The following is a 26,584-nucleotide window of genomic DNA, read 5'->3' on the forward strand; positions in this document are numbered from 1 at the left end:
GGATGGTACTTTATGTCTATTTTTTTTTAATGTTTACTTGGATAATCACAGAAATTAGTAATGTCATATGTTAGGGGAAAGATAATTAAACACAAAGTAGAAGAAAAAACAACGTGCCGATGGTGGGAACCGAACCCACGACCTCCGAATAACGCGTCCGGTGCTCTTCCAACTGAGCTACATCGGCCGCTGTCCCCTCTGCTACTTGCTTGGGTATTTATGTTGTCTGCATACGAACCTTGAGAGTGTTCACCAGCGCCACCCTCAGCCATAGCGGCGGACGTAGAACGTCCTTTGTTACCGCCAGCATCACGTAGAACGTGATCAAGAGCGAGGGCGAAAGCTGTGCTAGAACCCTCTTACGCTACCTATGGCTTCAAGACTGCCAGAGCCGAGACCCCCGTAAGCTACAAGCAGAACAATTAAGGGGAAATGAGGGTGCTCATTATAATACATGAAGGAAAGAAGCCAACAGTCGGCGAGGCCAAGGAAAGCGTTGGGGATGCTACTTTATGTCTATTTTTTTTAATGTTTACTTGGATAATCACAGAAATTAGTAATGTCATATGTTAGGGGAAAGATAATTAAACACAAAGTAGAAGAAAAAACAACGTGCCGATGGTGGGAACCGAACCCACGACCTATATATATATATATATATATATATATATTGTTACATACTGAGTACGTAACGGGGTGTTTATTTGTCCTCTAAAGCGCGGCGAGTCTCCCAAGGAACACCAGCACATACCACTGTGGCTTCTGTTTCTTCTTCTCTCCAGGTTCTTCTTGCTTTCCTGACGCCCCGAAGCACGTGACACTTCCCCCCTCGCAGACGAAGCCCCAGGGCAAGGAGTTTAAGAAAGGTGCCGGGAATGGAACCTTTTTAGCCGAGCCACACGCATCACCTGAATCCGGCGTGAGCAACGGCCACTTTCGGCGCGGCGGGAAATTACATAGTGCACTTCACTCAGGTGCTCCAACATGGCAAAAGCAGCTTCTGGGCTAAACCACGCTTGCGCAGCGGCGTCCACAGCAACACTAAATCACCGGGCACATAAGAGACATGTGGGCGTCGGTTGTCATAACGCTCCTTCGAACGTTCCTGTGAGTTCAGGATGCTGAGGCGGGCAACGCGGCGAGCTTCTTCGGCTCGACATAAAGTGGTGGCGATAGAAGGCTCCTTGTGGAGGGAGAAAGGAAGGATGGTATCAAGACAGCTGTAGGGAACTCAAGCATACAGGAGGTAAAACGGACTGTAGCCAGTCGTCTCATGCTGTGCAGTGTTATACGTGTATTTAATGAAAGGGAGGATGTCATCCCAGTTCTTGTGACCAGAGTCCAGGTACATCGCCACAATAGTTGTCAGAGTGCGGTTAATCCGTTCAACAAGTCCATTCGATTGCGGATGATACGTCATTGTATGGCGGTATTCGCAGGTGCATAGACAAAGGCGTTCTTCGATAACTTCAGCTGTAAATTGACGCCCACGGTCACAAATCAGAACTCGAGAAGGACCGTGGCACAGGACGAGAAATCGCAGAAGAAATAGATATACTCCGTAAGCAGTGGCTGATGGTATTGCGGCTGTTTCTGAATATCAAGTGAGATGGTCAACACTAACCACTATCCACCGGTTACCGTTCGAATATCGCGGAAAAAGACCCAAGTGGTCGATGCCCACCTGCTCAAAGGGCGCGGTCGGAGGCGCAATAGGGTGCAGCGGTCCCGGTGGACGGGAAGTAAGGAGCTTGTACTGCTGGCACTTGACACAACTGGCTACATAGCGCTGAATGACTTGACGCATTTTCGGCCAGTGAAAGCGTTCCTGTGTGCGATGAAGAATCTGGGCGACACCCAAGTGGCTCGACGTGATATCATCGTGCATTTCAAGAACGGGAATACGGAGTTTTTTCGGCACGACGAGAAGAAAGCGTGCATCTCCGGGGTTGCAATTCTTGTCAAGCAGGCCGGCACGAACGCAGAAAAGCGCACTTGCTGAATCATGAGCGGCAGAGAAGAGCGGTGCCAAAGTCTGATCGTTGCGTTGTTCTCTCTGGAACAGTTGAGGGTAAGGAAATGTTGCCGAGATAGGCACCAGGTAGTCATCAAAGTTGTCATCATCACTACCAGTTGAAGAAAGCGGCAAGCGTGACAGACAGTCAGCGTCAGCATGTTGACGGCCGCTACTGTATGACACAGTGAAGTTAAACTCTTGCAACCGCAATGCCCATCGAGCGAGCCGGCAGCAAGGGTCACGGAAATTTACGAGACAACAGAGCGAATGGTGGTCATTGACAATGGCAAAAACATTGCCATATACGTAGGAACGAAATCCTTGCACCACAAGCACTCTTCTTCAGTAGCGGTGTAGTTAAGCTCCACCTTGCTCAACGAACGACTAGCATAAGCTATCACGTGCTGATCGGTGCCATGACGCTGGATGTGCACAGCGCCAACGCCCACACCACTAGCGTCGGTGTGAACTTCGAAGGGGGCAGAAGGACAGAAGTGACATAGGATAGGTCCTGATGTCAGAAGGAACTTGATTAGGCGGAAGGCAAAATCGCAGTCAGCCCTCCAATTTAACGGTGCATCTTTGCGCTAAAGGCGCGTGAGCGGGTATTCGATGTCGGCGAATCTGGGCACAAAACGACGAAAATAGGAACACAGTACTAAAAAGCTCCGAAGCTGCTTCACTGATTTCGGTGCTGTAAAGCTGGTTACAGCCGCAATATTTTGAGAATCCGGCCGAACACCATCCTTATCAACCAAGTGACCAAGCACAATTGTTTGTCGTTCGCCAAAGTGGCACTTCTTGGAGTTGAGGACGAGGCTTGCTCTCTCAATGCAATCATGAACAATGGCGAGGAGGCTATTGTGTTCCTGAAAGGTCTTGCCGAAGATCACAAAGTCGTCCAAATAGCACAAATAAATTTTCCACCTAAGTCAGCGCAGAATAGTGTCCATGAATCGTTCGAAGATGGCAGGCGCATTGCACAGTCCAAAAGGGCAGTACATTGAACTCGTAGAGACCAGCGGGTAGAGACCATCGGGAGACCATGCTGTCTTTTCTTTGTCGCTTGGGTTCAATGGTATCTGCCAGTACCCCGATCCTAAGTCTACCGAGAAGTATGACGCCAGACGAAGACAGTCGATTGCATCGTCAATACGTAGGAGCGGATAAACATCTTCTTTCGTGATGGCTTTAAGGCGACGATAATCCACACAGAAACGCCATGTGTTGTCTTTCTTTTTAACGAGAATAACTGGAGCCTTCCAAGGACTTGAACATTCCTGAATAACGACACGTTGGAGCATTTCATGAACTTGTTCGTCAATAAGCTGATGTTCGATCTGAGACACACGATATTGCTTCTGTCTGATCGGGCGAGAGATTCCAGTATCAATCGAATGACGGATGCGAGAATTTGGAATCGGTGGCTGATGATCTCTCGCGAAGTCGAAAACCGAGACATGCTTTAAAATCAGGTAAGTCAAAATTTGGGCTCCTGTGCTCCGAAAGATGTGTTTATCATTGCCTGGATTCGGGATTCTGCAAAATAGGATGTTTTCTCTTCAGGAGCAAGGTTACTTAGTGCCGCCACGTAATTCGACATACCGTCCTCGTAATGAACGAGCCTCTTGCCACGAGGCAACACGGCTGGCTCGTCTGAAAAGTTTATAGTCCCCAGCAAGGTGTGGAGTCTGGCGACTGAAATTATGCAACGAGGCACCAAGACACTCTTCTTTGCACAGGCCAGTGTTGTAGGTTCCACTACAGCGTCGAAAACCTCACAGAAATTTGTAGATGAAATAACTTGAATGAACTCTCCGGACATCGCAGGTACACTGTATCTTTAGACACAGAAAACGCTCCTGAATCGAGCGAACAGGTTTCTACAAGACCCAACATCAAGGCAGCATTGCGCGAAGTCTGTCCACTATGGCAGTCTAACGTTGCACCACGCTGTTGCAAAACGTCTTTACCTAGAAGTACTTCATGCGTGGAACGAGGCGACACTGTGAATTCGGTTCGAAACGCTTGGTCACCAATCACAACTTACGCATAGCACACACCCAAAGGCAGCAATGATTCACCGCCAACACCACATAATACCACAGCTTGATTCACGCTAGACATCACTTTATGTCCTAATCGATTGCGCAATGCTTAACACATAACATAGACCGCTGCTCCAGTGTCAGTGCCATGGTGTGGATGCCGTCAATGGATACTTCGAGTTGGTTCTTTAACATAAACACAGGCAGAGTTATTGGGAACGTTGATTTTCCGGCGACGTCAACCCTTCGGCCGCGCCTCTAGTTTCCCGATAGGGAAGAACGGCGCCGAGGAGACGGTGAACGTCGCTTTCTTTGGTTTGGCGACGTCAAGCTGCGGTCCGAAGCAGGTGATCCGCTTCGCATATGTGCCGGGCGGTATGTATCCAGAGTCGGTGTCGGATAAAATTCAGTGTCGAAATAATCAGAAACGTTGGGCAGCGGGCGATGATCTTGCGGTAGCAGGCCCCGGCCGCCGACGGCAATACCGGGAGATGTGTCCGTTCATGCCACAGCTATAACACACAGGTTGCTGGCGCTACCGATCCGAGTAAATGCGGGCGGAAACTCGTTCTGGTTGGTGGTAGTAATCGGGACGGCGTTGCTGACGAACCACATGGCGTGTGTGGATGGTTCTTCGGCTCATCCGTGGCTAAGAAGTGCTTAAATCGTTATGTTGTCTGCTCTCGCCAAAGCGTTACGTATTTAAAGCCGGAGTCCAGGAAGTGCATGGGGTCGCGGGTTCTGCGTGCAGCGCGCTACCGTCATACTGGTGTCGTCATGCATCGTTGTCACGCAGCAATTCTTCCCGCACGATCCGTCATATACGCAGGATCGTGCGGCGTCCATAACTGATCTGAAATACCAGATCAGTTATGGACTCCGGAGCACTGACATCAACGCTCTCAACAGATGTGACGTTGCGCAGTCGCCCAAATTTAGGAGTGATGCGGCGCAACTTCAAGGTTTCGAAAGTGCGGCAGTGCCTGATGAAGTCAGCTGTAGAGTTGAAATTGTCTTACCAGCATCTTGCTGATAAGAACATTATAGACATCTACAGCGATACCTTTGAGCAAGTACCCCACTTTATCTTCTTCGGACATTCGAGGGTTTACAATCTTCCACAATTTCACAATGTCCCCAATATATGCGGGAAAGTCTCGCCAGGTACCTGGGCTCGGTGTATAAACTCAACGTTTGCTCTGCGCGTTTCGTCTTCGCGGATCCGTCGCCAAAGAAGTCCTTTATCTCTTCTGTGAAACAACCTCAGCTGGTAAGTGAGTCTTCATGATTATCTAACCAAACTAGGGCAGTGCCTTCCAAGAAGAACACTACGTTCGCTAGTTTCATGGTCGCATCCCAACGTTGTACCGGCTCACCCGTTCGTATAGTTGGTTAGCCACTTGTCGACGTCCTTGTCAGATTTTCCATCAAATGTGCGCGGATCGCGGTAGTGCTGCCAGTTGCTCACTGCAGGTGTCCGTCGATCAGCGTCGCCGTCTTGAGCCATGTTAGATGGTTAGGGGTGGCAAACCAGCGAGTCAGCGGCTTCGTCGAAGACAACGTGGATACGTGTTTATCTACACCGCAAACTCCACCACAACTGTTAAGTACTAAGTACGTAACGGGAGTACATATTTGTCATATAAAGCGCTGAGAGTCCACCAAGGAAGGAACACCACCACACACAACTGTGGCTTCTGTTTCTTCTCTCCAGCCTCCTCTTCCTTTCGTGACGCCCCGAAGCACGTGAAAAAAAAAAAGAAATATATATATATGTATGTATGTATATATATATATATATATATATATATATATATATATATATATATATATATATATATATATATATATATATATATATATATACATGAATTACCAAAGTAGAAATTAAAAAAGTTTAAAGTACAATCTCCAATGCCTTCCTTGGCCGCGCCGACTGTTGGCTTCTTCCTTCATGTATTATAACGAGCACCCTCATTTCCCCTTCATTTCTCTGCTTGTAGCTTACGGGGGTCTCGTTTCTGGCAGTCTTGAAGTCATAGGTAGCATAAGAGGGTTCTAGCAAAGCTTTCGCCCTTGCTCTTGATCGCGTTCTACATGCCGCTGGCGGTAACACAGGACGTTCCACGTCCACCGCCATGGTTGAGGTTGGCGCTGGGGAACACTCTCAAAGTTTGTATACAGGCAACATTTACACCAAAGAAAGTAGCAGGAGTTACAGCGACCAATGTAGCTCAGTTGGAAGAGCACCGGACGCGAGGTCGGACGCGGAGGTCGTGTGTTAGGTTCATATCATCGGCACGTTGTTTTGCTTTCTACTTTGTGTTATTTCTCTTTTCCCTAAACAGATTACATTACTAATTTATGTGATTACCGAAGTAAAAATAAAAAAGGCATGAAGTACAATCCCCAATTCTTTCATTGGCTTTGCCGACTGTTGGCTTCTTCCCTTTATATATATGTATATATATATATATTGTCACGAAGGCAGGGATTTATGGGTATCGGCAACAGGGGCAGATACACACAGTCAAGACAGAGGTTCCCTGGGAAAGGTTAACACGAAGACAAAAGCTTAAGAGTCCACAGTCCTAGCTAGCCGAAGCGCGCGAGGGTCTCTAACTTCTTCGTCGTTCAAGCGCTACATCGAACCGTCAGGTGGCATTATTCCCCCTCTCGAAAAAAAAACCCCGCAAGCTCACAGAAAAAAAAACTGCTCCGGATGGCAAATACGACTTTCAGCGGGTAAAATACGGCTTCATGCGAAGCACATGCACCAGGTCAGACGAGCACTGACGACTAGACCTCGGTACAGTTTCGTCTGGGATAACCTCGTACGTAACTTCTGAGAGGCCACGCAACACTCTGTAGGATCCGAAGAAACGACTGAGAAGTTTTTCTGACAGGCTTGGGCGCCGGACAGGTGTCCACACCCAGACTTTGTCACCAGGCTGGAACACCACATAGCGATGGCGGTCGTTATATCGGCGTGCATCTGTTGCTTGCTGTTTTGTAATGTGATTACGGGCGAGTTGGCGAGCTTCCTCAGCGTAGTTGGTGAATTCTGCGTCAGCGGTAAGAAGCTGGTCGTCAGCCGTACATGGCAGCATTGCGTCGAGCATGGTCTGTACATCGCGTCCGTATACAAGGCGAAACGGAGTGAATCGAGTTGTTTCTTGGACGGCCGTGTTATATGCAAATGTCACATAAGGCAATATCTCGTCCCATGTTTTATGCCGGACATCGACATACATGGAGAGCATGTCCGCTATTGTATTGTTTAGTCGCTCAGTAAGGCCATTAGACTGAGGATGGTAAGCAGTAGTCTTTCCGTGATATGTCTGGCTTAGTTGGAAAACTTCTTCAAGAAGACGCGCTGTAAATGCCTTGCCACTATCATTGATGACGTATGAAGGGGCGCCATGGCTGAGGACAATCTGCGTCATGAAAAATTGTGTCACTTCGGAGGATGTTGCACGTGGCACCGCCTAGTTTCCGCGTAACGTGTCAGATAATCTGTAGCCACGATAATCCACTTATTGCCAGCTGACGATAGAGGAAAAGGGCAAAGAAAGTTCATGCCAATTTGGTCGAATGGTACTAGCGGTGGAGGAATAGGCTGCAGGAAACCCGCTGGCTTCAATGGCGGTGTCTTGCGTCGCTCGCACTCGTGGCAACCTCTAACATATCGATGAACGGTGGCGGTAAGTTTGGGCCAGTAGTAGGCCTGGCGCACTCTGGTACGAGTGCGTTCAAAGCCCAAGTGTCCAGCGGGGGGGTTCATCATGGCAATCATGAAGGACTTCATCGCGGAGATCTGCCCGCGATGAAAAAGATACCCGTGAGACTTTCTTTATCGCAATTAGTGCAATGGGGGTTTCTGAAGGTGCCCTACAACTTTCCAATTTACATTTTTGGTCTAAGGTGAATATTTATAAAATTAGAAATATGAACGTAATTAGCCAATTAATTAATTGGAAAACAAAAAATTGCCTGTAGTGCGCAAGGAGGCTGGCAGTTGAATGGAATTGGTTTCACTGACCTAAATCAAATATATTATTTTGTAACCCTTGGTTCAAGTTAGCTGGGACACCCGGTATATACATATATATGTATATGTATGTATGTATATTTATTATTATGTTTAAATAAGAAAGAGGGTGTTTATTTATAGTGCTATGCAGCGGGACAAGGTGAAGCCTACTAGCCGCTAGACACCAAAGCTTCTTCCTCTTCTTCTGCCACACCAGGACAATCCTTCCGCGTCGTGAATCGCGTGACATTTCCTACCTACTTAGCCTAAGCCCTCTAGGCGTGTTCGTGAGTCGTGCGAGGCTGACACGGCTTCAAAGGAGCAACATGATATAGTTCGGTTTTGGCAGACCGACGACCAGTTGCTGTCAGGCGGGCTATTGCATAAGTTAAATCACTGGTGCGTGTAACTACCAGATATGGGCTGTCATAGTGGGCCAAAAGGTTTTATGTAGACCACGCCGCCGAATTGAACGCCACAGCCAGACTAAATCGCCTATAGAGTACGTGACCCGCCTGTGACTGGCACCGTATCGCACTTTAAAACGCTCTTGTGAAGCACCAGACCGTAATCGGGCGATTCTCCGAGCTTCTTCGGCGAGACAGAGGGTCTCGCCAGGCAGGGGTCTTCACGGCTTGAGGACAGAATAGTATCCAGGGTGTAGCATGGCGGTCTGGCATACTGCAGGAAGAATGGACTGTACCCGGTTGTCTCATTAGTGGCGGTATTAAACGCATACGTGATGAAGGGTAGTATGGTGCTCCAGTCCTTATGCCCTGCATCCACATACATGGCTAGCTTGTTGATAAGCGTTCTGTTCACGCGCTCAGTCAAGCCATTTATCTGAGGATGGTATGGCGTCTAGTGTCAGGAAGTTACGGCGCATAAGCGCATGAGTTGTTCAACAAGATCAGGAGTGAATTGTCGGCCCCGATCGGTGATGACAATTGATGACGGCCTGTGTCGTAAGATGACTAAGTGCAGCAAGAAAAGCGACATTCGGTGCGCCGTAGCAGATGGAAGAGAGGCGGTTTCACAGTAACATGCGAGATAGTCCACGCAGATTACAATCCAGCGATTTCCATCCACGGACTTCGGAAACGGACCTACGAGGTCAATGCCTACTTGATCAAATAGAGCTGTCGGGGTCTTCACAGCGTGCAGCAAGCCAGATGGAGTTGCAGTTGGACGTTTGTGGCGTTGACATTGCCTGCAAGTGGCAACGTATTGTTCAATTGTCGAGCGTATTCTGGGCCGGTAAAATCTTTCTTGAGCACGGTGGAATGTTCGAACCGATCCCAAATGCCCTGAAGTTGGATCATCATGCATGACACGCAATACGTCCGTTCAAAGCGTCTTGGGAAGGCGAATAATTCTTTTTCTATAGGAGGCCATCGTGCACACAAAAATGGTTTGTAGCTTAGCTGGCTTGGGCGAGGCAAAAAGAGGCTGCAGACTGCTATCACTTTGCTGTTTCGTTTTGAAGACATCCGTGTCGGGCAACGCTGGCTCGAGGGTCGATATATATTTGACGAGATCGTCGCTGTCAGGTCTGGCGTGGCCATTGGCATCCTAGAAAGACAATCTGCGTCTGCATGACGCCTCCCGCTTTTGTACACCACGGCAAAGTCATATTCCTGTAACCGGAGGGGCCAGCGTGCGAGGCGACCATATGTGTCTCGAAGGTTCCGCAGCCAACAGAGTGAATGATGGTCAGTTACGATAATAAACAACCGTCCGTAAAAATATGAACGGAATCGCTGCACAGCGCAAAACTACAGCAGCGCATTCCTGTTACAGGCATTCCTGGTACAGAGTCACGAAAACACTGTTTTATCTCGGTGGAAAACCGTTCCCAAGTTGTCAAATTGTCCTCGTTATTGTCGAACCAGGTCATCGCCGTGTGTGTTAGAAAGAAAACGACATTTGTCAGCATTGTGATGGGGTCCTACAAGTTGTACCGACTAACTCGTTGATAATGAAGTAGCCACTTCTCAACATCCTCACTTCTCCTGAAAACTGCCGTGGTTCCCGGTAATGCTGGGAGGGAATAGAGCTGGAGGGCGCAGGCCTGTCACCAGCCTGGCTTGCAGCGTCGCGTCTTGCACGGCTAGAGTCAGTGCGGACCATGATGGTTGGAAGCGGTGGCAGTCCAGCAAGGCGGCGACTACGTCCAAACTCTAGTTGGTCTTGCTGCGCCGTAGGCAGGGATCGAACGGAGCACCTTCCACCAAGTTGTTACGTTTAAATAAGAAAGTGTGTGTTTATTTACAGTGCTATGCAGCCGGACAAGGTGAAGCCTACTAGCCCCCAGACAACAAAGCTTCTTCCTCTTGTTTTGCCGCACCAGTACAATCTTTCCTCGTCGTCAGTAGCGTGGCAATATATATATATATATATATATATATATATATATATATATATATATATATATATATATATATATACATATACAAATTCAAGGTATATTATATGTGTGAAACTAATGATTCCATGCTGATACAAGAATGTACTTCTGTCAACACATATAGTATACACCATAAAAGCGATTGATGCGAAAATCTGTCGAAACCCTGCTCCATACAATTTTATTGCAGCCAGCGGCGGGTTTGGCGATAACGAGCTTTTCTTTCGAGAAAGTATTTCCTCGACTGATGCAGCGCACTAAGTTTTCATTTCCTGAGTATCCACTGCGAGCTTGTCTAGGTTTTATAAAAGCCACTTGTTTATTCGGGAACAGGCTTGCGGCTTCTTGGCAACGGGACCGCGGCATCACGAACCAGTACTTTGGCTGTTCGTTCCTTAACGTCTTTTCAGGCGTGACAGCCGCATAAAAAGCGCTTTCCTTAAGCACTTGCAACTGACGCATGCAGCACCATCTTGGGTTGCCTTGCCTTGGCAGCGAGTATTATATGCCGTTCTTGATTTGTACTCAATTTGAATTTGCAAGCTTGCTGCTAGGGTTGGTCTTCAAAGAGTTTTCATCCCTTGAAGCTGCACCTTTGCAGATACGAAAATGATGCGCTTCTTGCATTGTGGTTGCAGCATCTTGCATTGTTCCCACTGGTGCTCGATACAGGTGCCTCTCGCACCTTGAATAGCGACAACTTTCGGGCGTTTTTTGTTTTGTTCTTGCGTATCCCTGGCTGCACCCTAGGGGGTAGCAGTGATCGAGCCGTTGCTTCGCACTCATTGTTGAAAGAAGTTAATAGGTTCACCTCAAGACACTCGTGGAATGCAACCACACTGAACGAAAAGCCAGGGCACAACTGAAGCGCCGTAGGGCGTGCTCTGACAGGCCGCCGGCGGCCGCCTTCAAGAGTGGTCGACAGCAGCGCCGCCTCTTCAGGAGATACACTCGGTGACGCGCGTAGCAAGGCGCTGCGCCCTCCGCTCGCTTCACTGCAAAATATTGTAGTTCGCTTTATATTATCTGAGGGCACAACAACAACGACTCGCACGCATGCTGGTTCTGCTGCTGTTTTACTGCACTGTGCCGTTTCCCTGTTGACCCGTTGTCTGCTGCCGTCATGTAACTGTGCGTCAGGATGTAACATCGGTGGAGCGGCTGGGTAAGGATTCTCATGCAGTGCACCCCAACATGAAATTCGAGCTCAATAGTAAGTGCTGGCCACCAGATATTCTTTGAGTCCGCAGCTGCACCTGAGATCCTTGCTAGCTGACGTCAGCAAGGCCAAGTGCCGTAATTTGGACTCCTCGCCAAGCGGAACATGTCTCGGGTTATAGTCACCATTGCCTCCTAGTCGCAATATTCCCACAATCTGGCTGTTACAGGGGTAGTCTTTGTGCCTGTAACATCAAGGACGGTCTCCCAGTTGCAGACGATGTCCTGGATGACATTGAAGACTGGGTGCAACATTAAGAACGGGTTGCTCGCCACAGCAGGTGGACACCGGATCACTGCCTGCAGAACATTTACTTCCCCTGGTGGCACCTGCGAAGTACTGGTTCGAGAACCACGAAGCTTCGCTGACATCATGAGAAATGTGCAAGAGCGAATTGGTACACACGTTTGCGAACCATTACCGACGACAGCAAGCTGAAGATCTGCAAACTCGTATTCAGTACCCTGCGAAGAGCATGAGACGCTTCGTCGAAGAAGTTCTGCGCTTACATTCCCACTCCGACCCTAGGGCTGCAGAGGAGGAAAAGGTACGCGCTTTGCAGCAAGGAGTACGAAATATGATTTTTTGCATTTGCACAAAATCCACCGACTACAGTAGCAATTTTTGTCCCCGAAGCGACTACTATCGAGGGGGCGTTGGCCACAAGAAACACCCATTATCAGCGATTGGGCAACAACCTACCGAAGGTATCGATCTTTACCTCGTCTGGTCTAGGAGGTTTGGCATCGCCGATATTTCACGATATCATCCGCGAAGTTGTGCCAGAAAAACTCAAGAGGGGTGTTCCGGCTTCAGAGCAATCTTCCCCAGCAGCAAATACTACAGCCGTTCGGTAAAAAGTGCAACACGCACGTGCTTCACAAGGAGTAGCAGCTGTTGCTCTAGACACACAAACCACTGTGAGCTATGCCGCTATTGCCAATCGGCCGCCTCCCGTAGCTCGCCAGTACACTTGGTGAGCCCAGTATAAAGGACCCACGTAGCCGCGAGGACGAAGGAAGTCCAGCATCTGGAGGACCGCTGACAGGCGGCCGTTGTGTTATAACTGCAATGAGCCGGACCACGTGCATCATCATTGCCCTTATCGAGAACGCGGCCTTCGAGGATTCAGCCGACGTGATCCACCTCCCGTTACGGTGAACAGCCGCAGAAGATCCAGGAGTATCTTCGAAGTCCTCCATTGTCGCTGGTGAAAGCATCGCGTCCATCGCGCTCCCCGTCACTACATTGCCAAGTTTCTCCTCCCCGCGGCTCTCACAGTCAGAGTCTGTCCCCTCTTCCTCGTCGTGAAACCTGAGTATGGCGACGCCTGGAGTTGGCGTTGCCGAAATAGGCCGAAACAAAGAGCCTCCATGTACGTAGCGCAACGAACGCTTGCACCCTTGGGGACACAAATGGGTTTGCAGTTTCCAGCAATGGTAAGACAATAATCGACGGTCACAAAGCTGCCGCGCGTGTTGACACTGGTGCTGATTATTCGGTATGTAGTGGAGAATTTCGCAGCCGAGTGCGAAAAGTGACTACCCCGTAGCATGGCCCTCAAATACGAACCGCGGTTGGTCACCTGGTATACTTTAAGATAAAATGTACCACCTGCATCAAAATTCATGGTATGACCTGCCCCGCGACGTTCTATCTGAGAGCATTGCTCTAAAGGTGTCATTTTCGGACTGGACTCTCTTCGCGAGTCTAGCGCAGTGATCGACGCGGGGCAGAGCCAATTAGCGCTCCGGATACGCTCTGTATCGCCAAGACCTCATACAGCGAACCTATCTGTGCTTCTAGTAGATTCCAAACACGAACATTTGCCGCCGCTGTGGACAGTTTTTTTTTGCCTATTAGAGCCGAGACATCTGTTTGGGGTCAAGATGTCATGGAAGCAAATGTCGAAATGCTGTTTGGGGAATCGTCGTTGTGCGAGGGGTAGGAAACGTTATCGAAGGGCGGGCCAACGTCATTGTGACCTACTTTAGGAATGAGCCGCAACTTCTGACGAAAGGGACAGTTATAGGCTATATGGAAGACCTTATTGGCGTTCACGAGTCTGTTGCGTTTCCTGGGCAAGGCATGTCATCTGGACCACAACAACAACGGCCATTGCAAGTGAACCTATATAAAAGACCAGCGTTTTCTCAGACGCGATCCTCTCGAACTTTTACATTGATACAACGATTGTTTTGCCACGACTTTCAGGGTTCACCAGACGGCTGTAGCAAAACACAGAATTATTGTCGATGGCGCAACACATCTGATTCACCAACTGCCATACTAGATTTTCTTGAAAGAGAGACGATACAGGAGCAAGTGCGTGAAATTCTAAAAAACGACGTTGTATGGCCACGCCCGAGGATTATCACTTGCAGGTGCCCGTCTCTGCATGCCGCTGCCACGCACTTGTTTGCTCCTTGTATTGTGGACGCGGTCCCTCTTCTACAAGCGTGCCGCGTGTGGGGAAAACCGACCGGACCGTCTGCGCCGGATATCCGGGACCGTTTTAGCCCGAAGGTAATTCATACGGAGAGGCGCAGCAGAACCTGCTGCCGGGTGCTCGCATGTATGGCACCCTTCGTACTGGCCGGTAGTGAGCACCCAAATGACCCTGGAGTCTTTTTTTTTACCCTGCGACTTTTAGCAGCGTGAAAGGCAGCCTCCTTTATGCTGTCAGCAGATGCGACAAACAACGCCCGAAGAAGCACTCAGGAGTTGACTCGGGTATTGTTCGCAGAGCGGGCAAGCCAGAAGCTCCACAATCCGGCGCCAGGTCTTCAGCAGGGCGGCTAGTTCATCTTTCCCTTTCCATGTCGTTACTCGTAGTGGTAAACACGGGTGGCGCGGGGCAATGCACTGTGGAAAGGATTATCCAGCAGCGGCAGCGTGGATGGGGCGGCGGTGTGCGGTAGAAAAGTGAAAGTGGGAAGAAAGTCACCTGAGAGGAGAGGGTTCGACACCCTCGCCGGAGAAAGAGTTTCGCCGTGCTCTTTGTTTAATTTGTATTGTTAGTGGGGCCCTGGGTTAGAGGCTAAGGCCACCTCACGGGGCTGTGCCCATCTGGCATAGTTTCGTAATGGAGAGTTGATGTGTGGCGCTGGCCTGAAAATGACCGCTCTTATTTCTTTGTTTTGTGAAGGTGTAAAACGTGACGTGATCCAAGAGAGTTCAGTCCAGTCTGAGCTGGGGATCCATGTGTAGGTATGTAACGCTGCTGTTCTGCTTAGGCTCTAACCAGTTAGGTCGAAGATTAAAGTAGCGCAGAGTGTTCTTTTTGTAAATTCCTTTCAAATTCCAGTTTTACTTTCTGTATATATATGCTATGCTGTAAATATATGCTCTACCATCATGACCTTCAAGTACGCCTCCTGGTCTTCCCTACGCCGAACATAACAGGAAGGGTTTAAAGAACCTTCCGAAGAGGAACGAATAACACAAATTCTAATGACGTCATCCAGCCTTCCATAGCCCGTGGCCGGCACCTGTGGTGATGATCGAAACAAAAGACGGTTGACTTCGGTTCTGCGTAAATTACGGACGACTCAACAAAGTGACAAAGGATACATACCCACTGACCCGAATCGACGTCACCCACGATCGGCTCCGTCACGCGCGCTATTTGTTGTCTCTTTATTTCAAGAGTAGATACTGGAATAACCGCGATCGGAAGAAAACTTTGTTTATAACACCGAATGATCTGTATGAGTTTAAGGCAGTGCCGCTTGGTTTATGTACTGCCCTTGCAACGTTCCAAGGAGTCATGGACATTGTTCTCGGAGGACTGGAGTGGCAGACCTGTCTTGTGTATTTATATGATGTTGCAAGTTCAAGAACTTTTGTCGACCATCTTGTGTGCATCGAAGCGGTTCTCTAGGCTGTACGGAAGGCCGGCCTCGCATTCAAGCCTTCAAAATGTCGGTTCGCATACAGCGAGCAAAAGTTTTTTGGACATATTGTCAGCCACGCAGGCATGAAACAAGACCATGAAAAAACAGCAGCCGTAGCGCCGTTCCCTCGGCCGTCGGACAAAAAAGTCTAAGTTTTCTTGGTTTGTGCAGCCAGCGCCAGGAGAGAATGTTGACACTGACAGATTCATTGCGATCTTAAATACGGCACATATCGCGGTTCGACAAAGACATGGTACACAGCATGGTTAGATAATGGCACACTTTGGAGGAGACAACGATGTGGTACCTCGTGTTTTTCTGCGTGTCATACCTACAATTATAATTCGGAACGGCGTCCTGTACAAAGAGAAGTTGGACAGTAGCCAGATATAGTGGCTTCTTGTGCAGGAAGATCTGCGTAGCGAGCTCACCGAAGCTTGCCATGATGATCCTACAGCTGATCACCTTGGTTACAGCCGAACGCTTTCACGGGTTCGGGAAAAGTGTTACTGGCCCAAACTCGCTTCGCATGTGCGTCAATGAACAAGAACTTGTCACAGGTGTCAACGGCGGAAGGCGCCATCCACACATTCGGCAGGGTCTACATCAACCTATCGAGCCGCCCAGTGCCCTGTTCCACACAATCGAAATTGATTTTCTTGGCACTCATCGCACGTCCCAGTCTGGCAAAATATACATCGTAACAGCGACAGTTTACCTGATGCTCTCTGCGGAGCCATGTGCAGTTCCGTCAGCGACGGCTGCGGAAGCCGCCAAATTTTTCATTGAGTGCATTGTTTTGCGGCGTGGCGCACCGCCAGTTTTGATCACTGACCGGGGTACCGCATTTCTGGCACAACTTCTACAAGAGATCCTGCGTCTCAGCTGTACCAGTCACGGACAAACTACCGAGTATTGTCCGCAAACCAATGGGCTGACGGAGAGGCTGAATAAGACGATGCCCTATAGTATGATCGCCATGTACAACGACGCCGACCACCGAAATTAGGACGAGGTGTTACCTTATGTTACGTTTGCTATAATACTGCAGTAAAGGAGACAAGTATGTCACCTCTCCATCTGATGCATGGCAGAAAGGGCACTACAATGCTCGATGCTATGCTGCCGCACAAGCCACCTGACGGTGACGCCGATGATGCTCGACTATACTCCGTTCCATACATCAAGTAGAACACTGCCGTACCTAGAGCTCTTCTTTGCGCTCCCGGCAGCCGCGATGGAAAATGGAAAAAATAATAGCTACTTTGTCTCCAGCCTTAATACATCTTATATCTGCCATCAACTCCACAAAAAAAAAAAAACACCTTTCTTTAGAAGAAAATATTGGATTCGGTGAGTTTGTATGGTTTGTTTGTCGTTTTCGTTCGTGTCGCGTTTTCGCTGCCCCGCAACCCTACCAGCGGTGCCCTCCGAGCAGCGCAACGCAGCGACCTCGATTGCCTCATCGGAGCAGATTTTTCCTGCGCACTGCGAAGATGTCCAGATACGCGAAGCAAGTTATTGCAAGCGTGTATGAACGAATTAGAGCCCGCTTACGCAGCAACCAGTCAGCCACAAAACTAGCGTGCAGTGATAAGCCTGCTTTCTTTTTCTTGCGGACTACTTGCGTAGCTTCACTGCGTTGCACTTGATGTATAAAACGGAGTATAGCATGCGAGCGCGCACAGGAGACTCGACAACTGGCACGACTCAACATATAGCGCCAAAGACGTACCGCCGTTCCTCGCTGCAACCTCCGGAGACGTGACGTTGATTTTCTACTTGTTGATAAGGTCTGGGTTTGGACATCGGTTCGCCGTCAAGGCATTTCGGAAAAACTTACAAAGCGCTGCATTGGACTGTACACGGTTATTCGTCGCATCGGTGACCTCAACTCCGAGGTGCTTCCCAGCGGAAGCCGACAACCGTCACACCTTTCCTCACGTCCTGAAGTTGTTCACGTTGTCCGGCTTAAGCCGTATTACGTGTGACCCTGGGGAAGCAGTTCCATGTTTTCTGCGCTGCATATGTATCGCAAAACAACACGCGCAGACACTATCCGAGTTTTTGCGGGTGCTTTTTTTTTCGCTTAGCATCGGGCGATGTTTTTTTCGGAAGGGAGGCAGCGTAGCGCTCGAAGAAATGCGATCGCCTCGACAAAGACGACGCTGCTGCTGTGACTCACACGCTTGCCGGTTCCGCTGCATTTGTGCTGCACTGTGCCATTTTCCTGTTGACCCGAGGTCTCTGCTGCCGTCGTTTCCCTGTCATTAGGACGTGACAATATATACGTCCAGATAGGGCCTGCGCTCTGGATCAGGAAACCATGTGGTGGGTGCACTGAGTAGTTTAGATACTTTAGATATATTGTTTGGGCTTTCGGCGAAGGATTCATTTTTATGCTTTTTCCTGAGGAGTTCAGTTATATTGCGGTGAAGTTCATATTTATTAAAGCTATTGTTAGTTGGGCAGAACGTTAGGTCTCGCCTTCGAGTCGGCCCCGCCGGAGTGGCGCATTGTTTAGGGCGCTCGACTACTGTGCCCAAGGACGCGGGATCGAATCCCGGCCTCGGCGGCCGCTTTTCGGTGGAGGCGAACAGCTAGGCGCCCATGTGCTGTGCGATGTCAGTGCACGTTAAAGAACTCTATGTGGTCGAAAGTTCCGGAGTCCTCCACTACGGCGTCTCTGATACCCTGAGTCGCTTTGGGACGTGAAACTCCAAAACCAAACCAAACCTGAGAATCTGCTTATCACTATGGTTTACAGATTTACAAATACCAGTGACGTCGCTATCATCTATACCATGTCTCATAGGTGAAGCACGTCGCTGTTGTTCAACTGCAGGAGGTATGCCTGGCTTCCTAGGGATATCATTATCCACCGACAGCTTATCCCACGTGAATTTACGCTTTACTTTAACCAGAAGTTTCTGTTCTTTCCTTTTCACGAATGCTCTTAGTCCTTGATGCTCGTCCGCGGTTAGTGTTGTTTTGTCCACTTGGTCGGCAATTTCGTCTACGTTTTACTGACGGTGTTTTTTAATGGCTTTCTGGGCTAATGGCGCGTCATCACGTCGAATCGATTACCGAGAGCGCACTTTATATTAATCCGAAGTCTTTCGGTACTATTGGTTACGTTAAGTATTGTTTTAAGTACGTAAATGTTATATGTAGTTAGTGCACTTCACGGCTAATTTTGTAGCAGCAAGAAGCAGACGAATTTACGCAGGGAGATTTCGGCTCTAGCAGTGAGTCATTTCCATTTCCTGATAGGCGTTGTGTGCGGAGCTGGTTGACTTGGCTGAGGGCTGGTGTTCGTGGTGAAGTCCAATTCGATAGCCGCCCGACAGCAGGTGTATTTACTAGCAGTTGTGGATGTCTGTGTGAAAGTACTGTGACATGCTTTCGGGTCTGTGTGCGCGTGCTTTACTGGTGTTAGTTCCACGGCATCCGTTTGTGGGCACATGTTCATACATTCAGTACTTTGTATGATATCTTTGTGCATCCGGCAATATTTTCTTCAGGCGTTCATTACACTTTATCAAGGAGGGGTATTTCCGAAAAATATTGTTTAAGTTTGGAAATGCATTGTGGTATTTAGTCACAAAAGAAGGCTTTCGTTCAGTTTTGGCCTTTGGTCGTTTCGGGAGCGCATCGTTCAGGTTAAAACTGCTTGCTTTTTCGAGGTGCACATTCAGGGAGTTACCGTTTTTTTCTGGCAGAGCCGCTTTTATTTCTTTTTCAGGCAACATGAGAACCGGTTCCAGGCTGAGAAATACATAATGAAAAAACGTTTTTTTATTTTTATAAATTTTGTTTTCCCTTCTTTACATACTTTCTTATCACCCACCCTCATCTAAACCACTCCTTGACCTACTTTATTTTCACCCACCCTTTTTCCTCCCCAGCTTTCTCTTCTTCTGAAAAAAAAAATGCGTATTTAAAATACTGCCAGTGATGATCGCTCTTCCCAGGCAAAAGAAATTGCACTTGCCGAAAGGTTGGTTCGACCTGCGAACTGAGGCTTCTCTCAGTACCCTTGTTCAATGCTTTTTTATTGCAATTATTTTTGTTGAACGAAAACGAAGAAACAGCGCTAACAGACAAGAATAGTGGAAACGCGGGACAGACACACTGTTTCACCTTTTCCACTCGTCCTGTTCGTTAGCGCTGTCTCTTGATTTTCATTCAACTTGAACCAACCAGCCCGACAAACACATATTCTTGAATTAAATTGTTTTTGCTCGTAAACTTATGTAGAGCGCTACAGAGACACACAAGAGAGACAGGACAGGGCGCCGTCCTGCGCCCTGTCCTGTCTCTCTTGTCTGATTGTGGTGTCTCTGTAGCGCTTTGCAAAAGTTTACGAGCATGAACCAAATATCCCCGCAAAGCATTTTAAGTTGTTTTTGCTGTACTAGGATTGGGGAGCTCCTATCTCTCAGGAAATTATTTTACTAATGTTACTGACCATCATTCACTGTGTTGGCTTGTAAATCTTTGCGATCCCTGAGGCCGTCGCGCGCGATGGTATTTTCGTCTCCAAGTGTTGAACATGGACTGTGATGTGTAAGAGCTGCCGTAAACACGGTGACGCTGACTGCCTCTCGCGCGCACCGCTACCGACTACTGGTTGCGATTGGGAACACCTTTGACTACATCGCGCCTATATCACCACCGTTTCCTGACGTCAACCCCTCCGGAGTGAAAAGCGCAACGACATAAGTTTTGGAACGCTCTTGACGCTGCTCGTAATTGGCCCTATGCCTTGTTTTGTAATCACAATGGCTTGCTTTACATGCGGAATGTCACCTCTCAGAGGCGCCAGTTTTCACATACTCGTTCCCGAACATCTCCGAATTCGTGTTCGTGAAACGATGCATGTTACGCCACTTCTTTTCACTTTGGTTTTGCCGGTACCCTTCACAGGAAGGATTTTACTGAATAAGAATGCGTCAAGACATGTAACGCTACGTAGGCAGTTGTGTGCAGTGCAAGCGTTTAAATCTGCCAACATCACGCCTTCCGGAGCCGCTGCAACGTGTGGGACTTCCGACCTTAGTCTTCGAGGAAGTGGGCATCGACTTCTTGGGCCCTTTTCCGCGGTCTTTCAACGGTAACCGATGGAACATTGCTCGCATCGACAACCTCACAAGACCAATCAGACCACCTCGAGGTCTGATTAGTGACCGTGAACGACAGTTTAGCGCTGATATTTGAAAAACTTTGTGTGTGTGCATGTGATTTTCGTCATTCAAAGCTGTACCATTCCCAAACTAACGGCCTAGTTGAACACACCAACCGCACTTTCATAAATATGCCGGCAATGCATTTCGATTCCCACGATATGATCTGGGATGACATCCTCCCTTTCATCACGTACGCATATAATACCGCGCAATATGAGACTGCTGGCTGCAATCCGTCTACCTCCTCTACGCTCGCGTTCACCGCAGCGGTCTGGATACCGTCCCACATTTCATCTACCACGGCGACACTTCTATTGCCGCTACTCTGTCGAGCTAAAGAAGCTCGCCGCACTGCTCATCTCCACATTACTAACACAGAGGTTCGCTCCAAGGAGCGTTACGACAACCGAGGCGCGTTTGTCTTCTATGCACCCGGCGATTTAGTGTGGCTGCGATCGCTGCTGTGCAAATTTGGGTGTGCCACTATACTGACCCTTTTTTGTCTTCGGGCGTCTAATTGACTTGAACTATCAGATATCACGAGGCACTCAAAGTGTACATTGCGCATGGAGACACAAGTTGTCCATGCCGCTCGGATCAAAACGTATCATCCCGACAGTAAGTCGCCCTGGGGGCTTCGTCTGCGAGGGGGAAGAGTCACATCCTAAGTTTCGGAAGCGAAGAGGATAGCAAAGAGGTGGAAGAAAAAGGAGCGGAAGCTGGTGGGCCTAGGCAAAAAAAGTTCCCCAACTGAGAATAAACGCTTTGTTACTTACTGCATACGCAACGATATCAATATATATGACGAGATACGGCTGCATGCTACAGATGTTTACAGATAATCGACCACAAATTAAGGAACTAGTGACAAAGAGAGGGGTTTTATGCATATAGACGATTGAAGATCCTATTGAGAAGCCTCGTACAGGATCCTTTATATATTCCGCATCACGCCCTTCAAGAGGGACTTTGAGTGTCAAGTTCCCTTATTTCATATGCTTTCAAACCTCCAAGCCAGCAGAAGAAACAAGGAAATTGTGAACTTAAACGCGCTGCGACCTTCTGTTTGGCTGACGGAGGTCTATGGCTTCATTAATATATCGCGGGGCAAACAACGGTTGATATGGCGCAGATGGTTTCGGTGCTGGCGTTACCTGCCGTAGACGATTTAAAGAGCGGAACTCGGTAAAAACACTGTTGCAGTCCAGGTTGGAAAGAAAGAATTATAAAAAGGTCATTGTACACTGTCAACTAGATTTAGAGAAGTTCTTCGCGGCATTTAAGCCCAGTGATGTTCCCTGCAGATAATTATGTAGTACCTTATAGCCTCATTGTGGGTCTCTTTGCTGCAAACCTCTTCGAATACATAAATTGTAAGGGGTTAAAATAAGCAAACAAGATCCTGATGAAACTAAAAATACTGCTTGCAACAAGCAGTGCTGTAGGTTCCGCATGGTGTCGACGGAGCGCTTTCGATTGAAGCTCGTATATTTTCAGGTTGGATCGTCTGCTCTCACCTTGCGATATGAACGGCCACAGTTGCTAAGTCAAACCAAGCGGCCTCATGCAAATCCACAACCATGCGGCTAATGAGTGGCCGTCGATGTCAACGGCCAAGCACTTCCCAGATGCATATTCTTGACTTTTTTCACAACGCCGGATCCTCTGCCAGAACGATTAGATCTATGTATTAAGTAACAACGCAGGACTGATGCGCTGTGCAGTGTGGTGACATCGATCTCTTTTGTCTAGCAAGGGTATCAAATGCAGTCAGCGCCATTGACAACAGTGGAGAGCAATAATTGATTAAAAAAAAAGTAGATTTTAAATATAGCGTGTGCAGGCATGTGAAACATGGACAATATTGAAGCGCAGAAATTTGCGCGAATCTTTGAATAATCACGACAGCACGCCAAGCATGGAAAGTGGGAAGGCAAAGAGAGCCATTTCTTGGTCCTCATTCACTTAGTGTCTTCGGTATGTGTTCATCATAAAATCAGAACTAGGCTCGGTATGTGCGCCTGGAAAACTATTCGCGCCTTGTTTCTTTTTGTTGTGGTTTCAATGTGATAGAGACAGCTATATTTGGGGAATATTTTGATATGAAACAAAAAAGTACTTTTTCTGACCAGCACTTCATACTCTACAGAATCTGTAGCTAGTTTCGGAATTCTAACTCATGCCTCAAGACCGAGCACGATTATGGATCGATGTTTTGTATCCGATATCAGTAGTTAACAAGGTACACGCCGGATGACACATGCTTTGACTTCATTGCTATTCTTCCAATCCAGTGGGTAGCCTAGCACACTTATAACCTGCCACTTCGCGTTTATGAATTGCAAATAGTCGCAAAATGATTCGCAAACGCGAAAAGTCACCGACCGCATGATGTACTCACTGCTGTCCTTTCGTCTTTCTACACCCGTGACATGCAGGCTTACCTTGAAACTTTTTGAGATCAAAGGCGTAGGATTCATTCTGTACCGATACCCGAACTCATCTGGCAGCACAGAAGCCTACGCAGAGATGCATCACCATCTAGACAAACCTTCCATACAAATTGATGTAACGAAGAACGTCGTTCCTCCGGGATTTCACATTATAGACATTACTTCAAACGAGAAGCTCGAATATGAGGTACGTACCCGACCAATTGCTCTGGCAATCATGGTAGGAAGTCTCGCTCCTCGGACGCGTACGTGCACATTCCAGCTGGAAGTGTCATTTGCATATAAGAGGCCGCAGTGCAGTATCGTCGACGCTTAGGATGAGCACTCTCTTGACGGTAGCATTCCGTCTCGCATCGAAGCAAAGAAACGCATGCACGAATGTAGTTGGTGCGTGGCTGGCTGGCATTTTGTTCCGGTGGGAAGTCGTGTGAGACACATTGGTGCACCAAACAAACCGGAAAAGCGCTCACGTGTCCATTCTAAACGTCGACGACCCTGTACATGGTTTTGCCGCGTTTCAAAATTTACGGCCACTCCGTGGAGTTCTTCAAAATGATCCCAACGAGAATTGCGCGCATCTTTGCGGAGTTGCGGAGCCATTTCGTACAAACCAAAGCAAACACTATGCACTGATTTCAGTGTATGGCACATAATGTAACCAACAGTAACATATTTCTTTATCTCCTTTAGAAAACGACATAGCTGAATAACTTCATTTTGGCTCGTAGTTGCTCAAACATATTCAGAAATGATATCTCAGGAAAACATCCGTCTGAAAGCAGGGCTGAATCCAATTTTCTTGCTTAGGAGTGAAACCTAACCGAAAGTAAACATTCTCGTCATCTGGGATCTGAAACAGAAACAGAGCGTTTCCACGGCGTCATCTAACATAATTTTCAAAAGTGAAGTACCACTACTGGTGAAACATGGTACATTTCCATTTTTCCTGGCGAAAGCCTTTCTTGACCCAGGGGTGGGCTTTGAACGTGTGCACTAGCGCTGAAATAAATAAAATAGGAGAACCAAAAATGACTGTCAAAAAAGGCAAAAAAAAAATCCTAGAACTAAAGTTTTATGACTGTAGAGTAATTGGATGTTAAATAAGAGCCCAAAATGTCGAATGTGCTTCGAAATAGCGCGCACTTCGATATAGCCACGGGAACGTACAAACAGCGCAGACGTCAGAGTAGCACATAAACCTCAATAAGGAGACAAAGCCGCAAGGTCCGCAAATTACATTAAGAAACTGTTATTAAGAGCCATTAATGCTTAAGATTACCGAAGCAAATAATTTTGGCCCAAGAAGCGAAGCACTAGGGCTGTGACGTTACAACAGCACGAATTCGTCGAATCAGAACAAAAAAATTCCAGAATTAGCAGAAAACGCGGGATTTGGCTCCCGTTGGGTTAAAAATTGTGTCAATAAAAGTGACTATTACTTACGAACACCGTATGGAAGATCACTGAAGTAGAGGGGGAGCCTTAGTGTGCAAGCCAAGACAAAGTTTTATACAAGTGGACATGTCTTCATCTGAGCAGCGCGATCATCATTGCCAGATATTTAATCACTCCTTTAATACCGGAGCAGAAAGGCCAGCGATCGGAAAGAAACAACTAGGGCAAAGAGTGCAAGAAAAGTTATGAATTTTTGATCCTGGATTGGTGGTACCAAGGTTTGAAAAATAAAAAATAAAAAGCGGCAGCAGCAGGACATTCTAAAATGCGGGGTAAATCATGAGTCAGCCGCTCTAACAGGTTCCATGTTGACCCGCCTTTTAAGAAAGAGGAAAGTCATTCAAAAAGTATTCCCTGCAGCTATATTGCGAAAAATACAGCTACCGGAAAATCTGCCGCTTCTGGGGGAAATACAACCTAAAAATATTTAGGATTAAGTGAACCACACCTTTCAAGCTCATTATCTGAAATACAATATTCAAGGGAGAATCAAAGTAGAAATTAAAAGAAGAAAACATGTTTGGAAAATTATGTGCAGCTTATCAAGTGCGGATTAGGTGTAGAACGTGCAGGTGGTGTGAACAAACAACATTTAAAATAAATGGAGTCTTTTTCGGACTAGTTATGACGCAGAGGATGAGGGAATATATTTAAGGGATTCTAATATTCGTTTCGTGACATTTGTTGCTATTGGTTGCAATGCTCTAAATGTATGTATTACATATGCCTTATAATTTATGTCATTTGAAGATTTAAAGCCTGGCTGAAGAACAAATATTTTATTTTTCTAACTTAGTGTCTTTCTGACTGAAATGCTGAGGGACTGCTTTTTGGTGGTTTTTGAATGCGTCTTGCCGATGACCATTAAGTCTTACAATTGATTGTCCTGTCTTTTGGAGGTAGTAAATATAACAAAAGGAGCATCCTAGAAGGTAGATGGCGTTTGATAATGTGCAATTACAGCCAGGTTTTATGCTTAAAGTGAAATCAATTTCAGTACATTAAACCGTGATGCCTTTTTGTAAATCAGCGCACATATTACATCTGGGTCGATAGTAAAGATGTCTGTTTTGGGAAGTTTTTCTCAATTTTCGAACGTAGAACACCTATAAAGTTTGTCGTACGTTTCAAGGCCACCCTTTGCGCCCCTGGGAAAAGTTTTTTTAGGCGTTCGTTGGACTTTAACATGGAGTGGCATTCCGGCTCAATAGTGTTTATGTTGGGAAGAGCTTTAGAGTAATTCGTATCGAAAGAAGGCTGGAATTTATTGTTGGCTTCATCCAGACACCAACATATTTTAAGAAAGACTGCAGCTGCTAGGCAAACACCGAACTGGATTTCACCACGAACACCTTCAAATTCTGGCTTGCATTTGTGTTTCGCGCAATAGACCTCCCCCTCGAGTAAACAACGTGACTTCACGGAACGCACGTGCGGCGACTGCAGCGCTCTTCGATGCAGTGGCCATGGGCAAAATCGGCGGTTTTTCTCGGCCGCCTCCGTACTGAATGCAGCGGAGCGCGTTTGAGTCTCGATTATTTCTTACACCGTGGTCTCGACCAAGGCCCATTCCTTGTCTCGACTAGTCTGCAATGTGTTCCTGTGTGTTCCAAATCGATGGAGCTGTCCGAGTACGCGATGTTATTGCCTGAAATCGACAGCCGGCGGTATGTTGAAAAATTAGTAGTTGACGGGGACCAATACCCCGACCCCTTCGTTTTTAGGACTGGAAAAATGACCACAAATTGTGGCCAACTGTTCGTTTTAGTGACATATGCGTGTACCTTGTTCAGACGCCCGGCCGTAATTACACCACGGATAGCTTGAAGTCCTATCGCTTGTTGAAGGCTTACGTTCTTGCAGCGGA

The 26,584-nt window shown here is 47.6% G+C and overlaps 1 protein-coding gene across 1 annotated transcript in view; it reads left to right on the forward strand.

The window, feature by feature from the left end:
* Window positions 1–26,584, forward strand: part of LOC146174929 (uncharacterized) — a 225,624-nt gene that overhangs the window by 96,630 nt on the left and 102,410 nt on the right. The window contains exon 4 of the mRNA XM_084583296.1: window positions 23,248–23,449. Coding sequence (XP_084439422.1) covers window positions 23,248–23,449 — 202 coding nt within the window. The remainder of the gene's footprint in view (window positions 1–23,247; window positions 23,450–26,584) is intronic.

Source organism: Amblyomma maculatum, chromosome 11 (assembly GCF_055883805.1).
Source record: "Amblyomma maculatum isolate TAMU_Amacu chromosome 11, ASM5588380v1, whole genome shotgun sequence".
In the NCBI taxonomy this organism is placed as follows: domain Eukaryota; kingdom Metazoa; phylum Arthropoda; class Arachnida; order Ixodida; family Ixodidae; genus Amblyomma; species Amblyomma maculatum.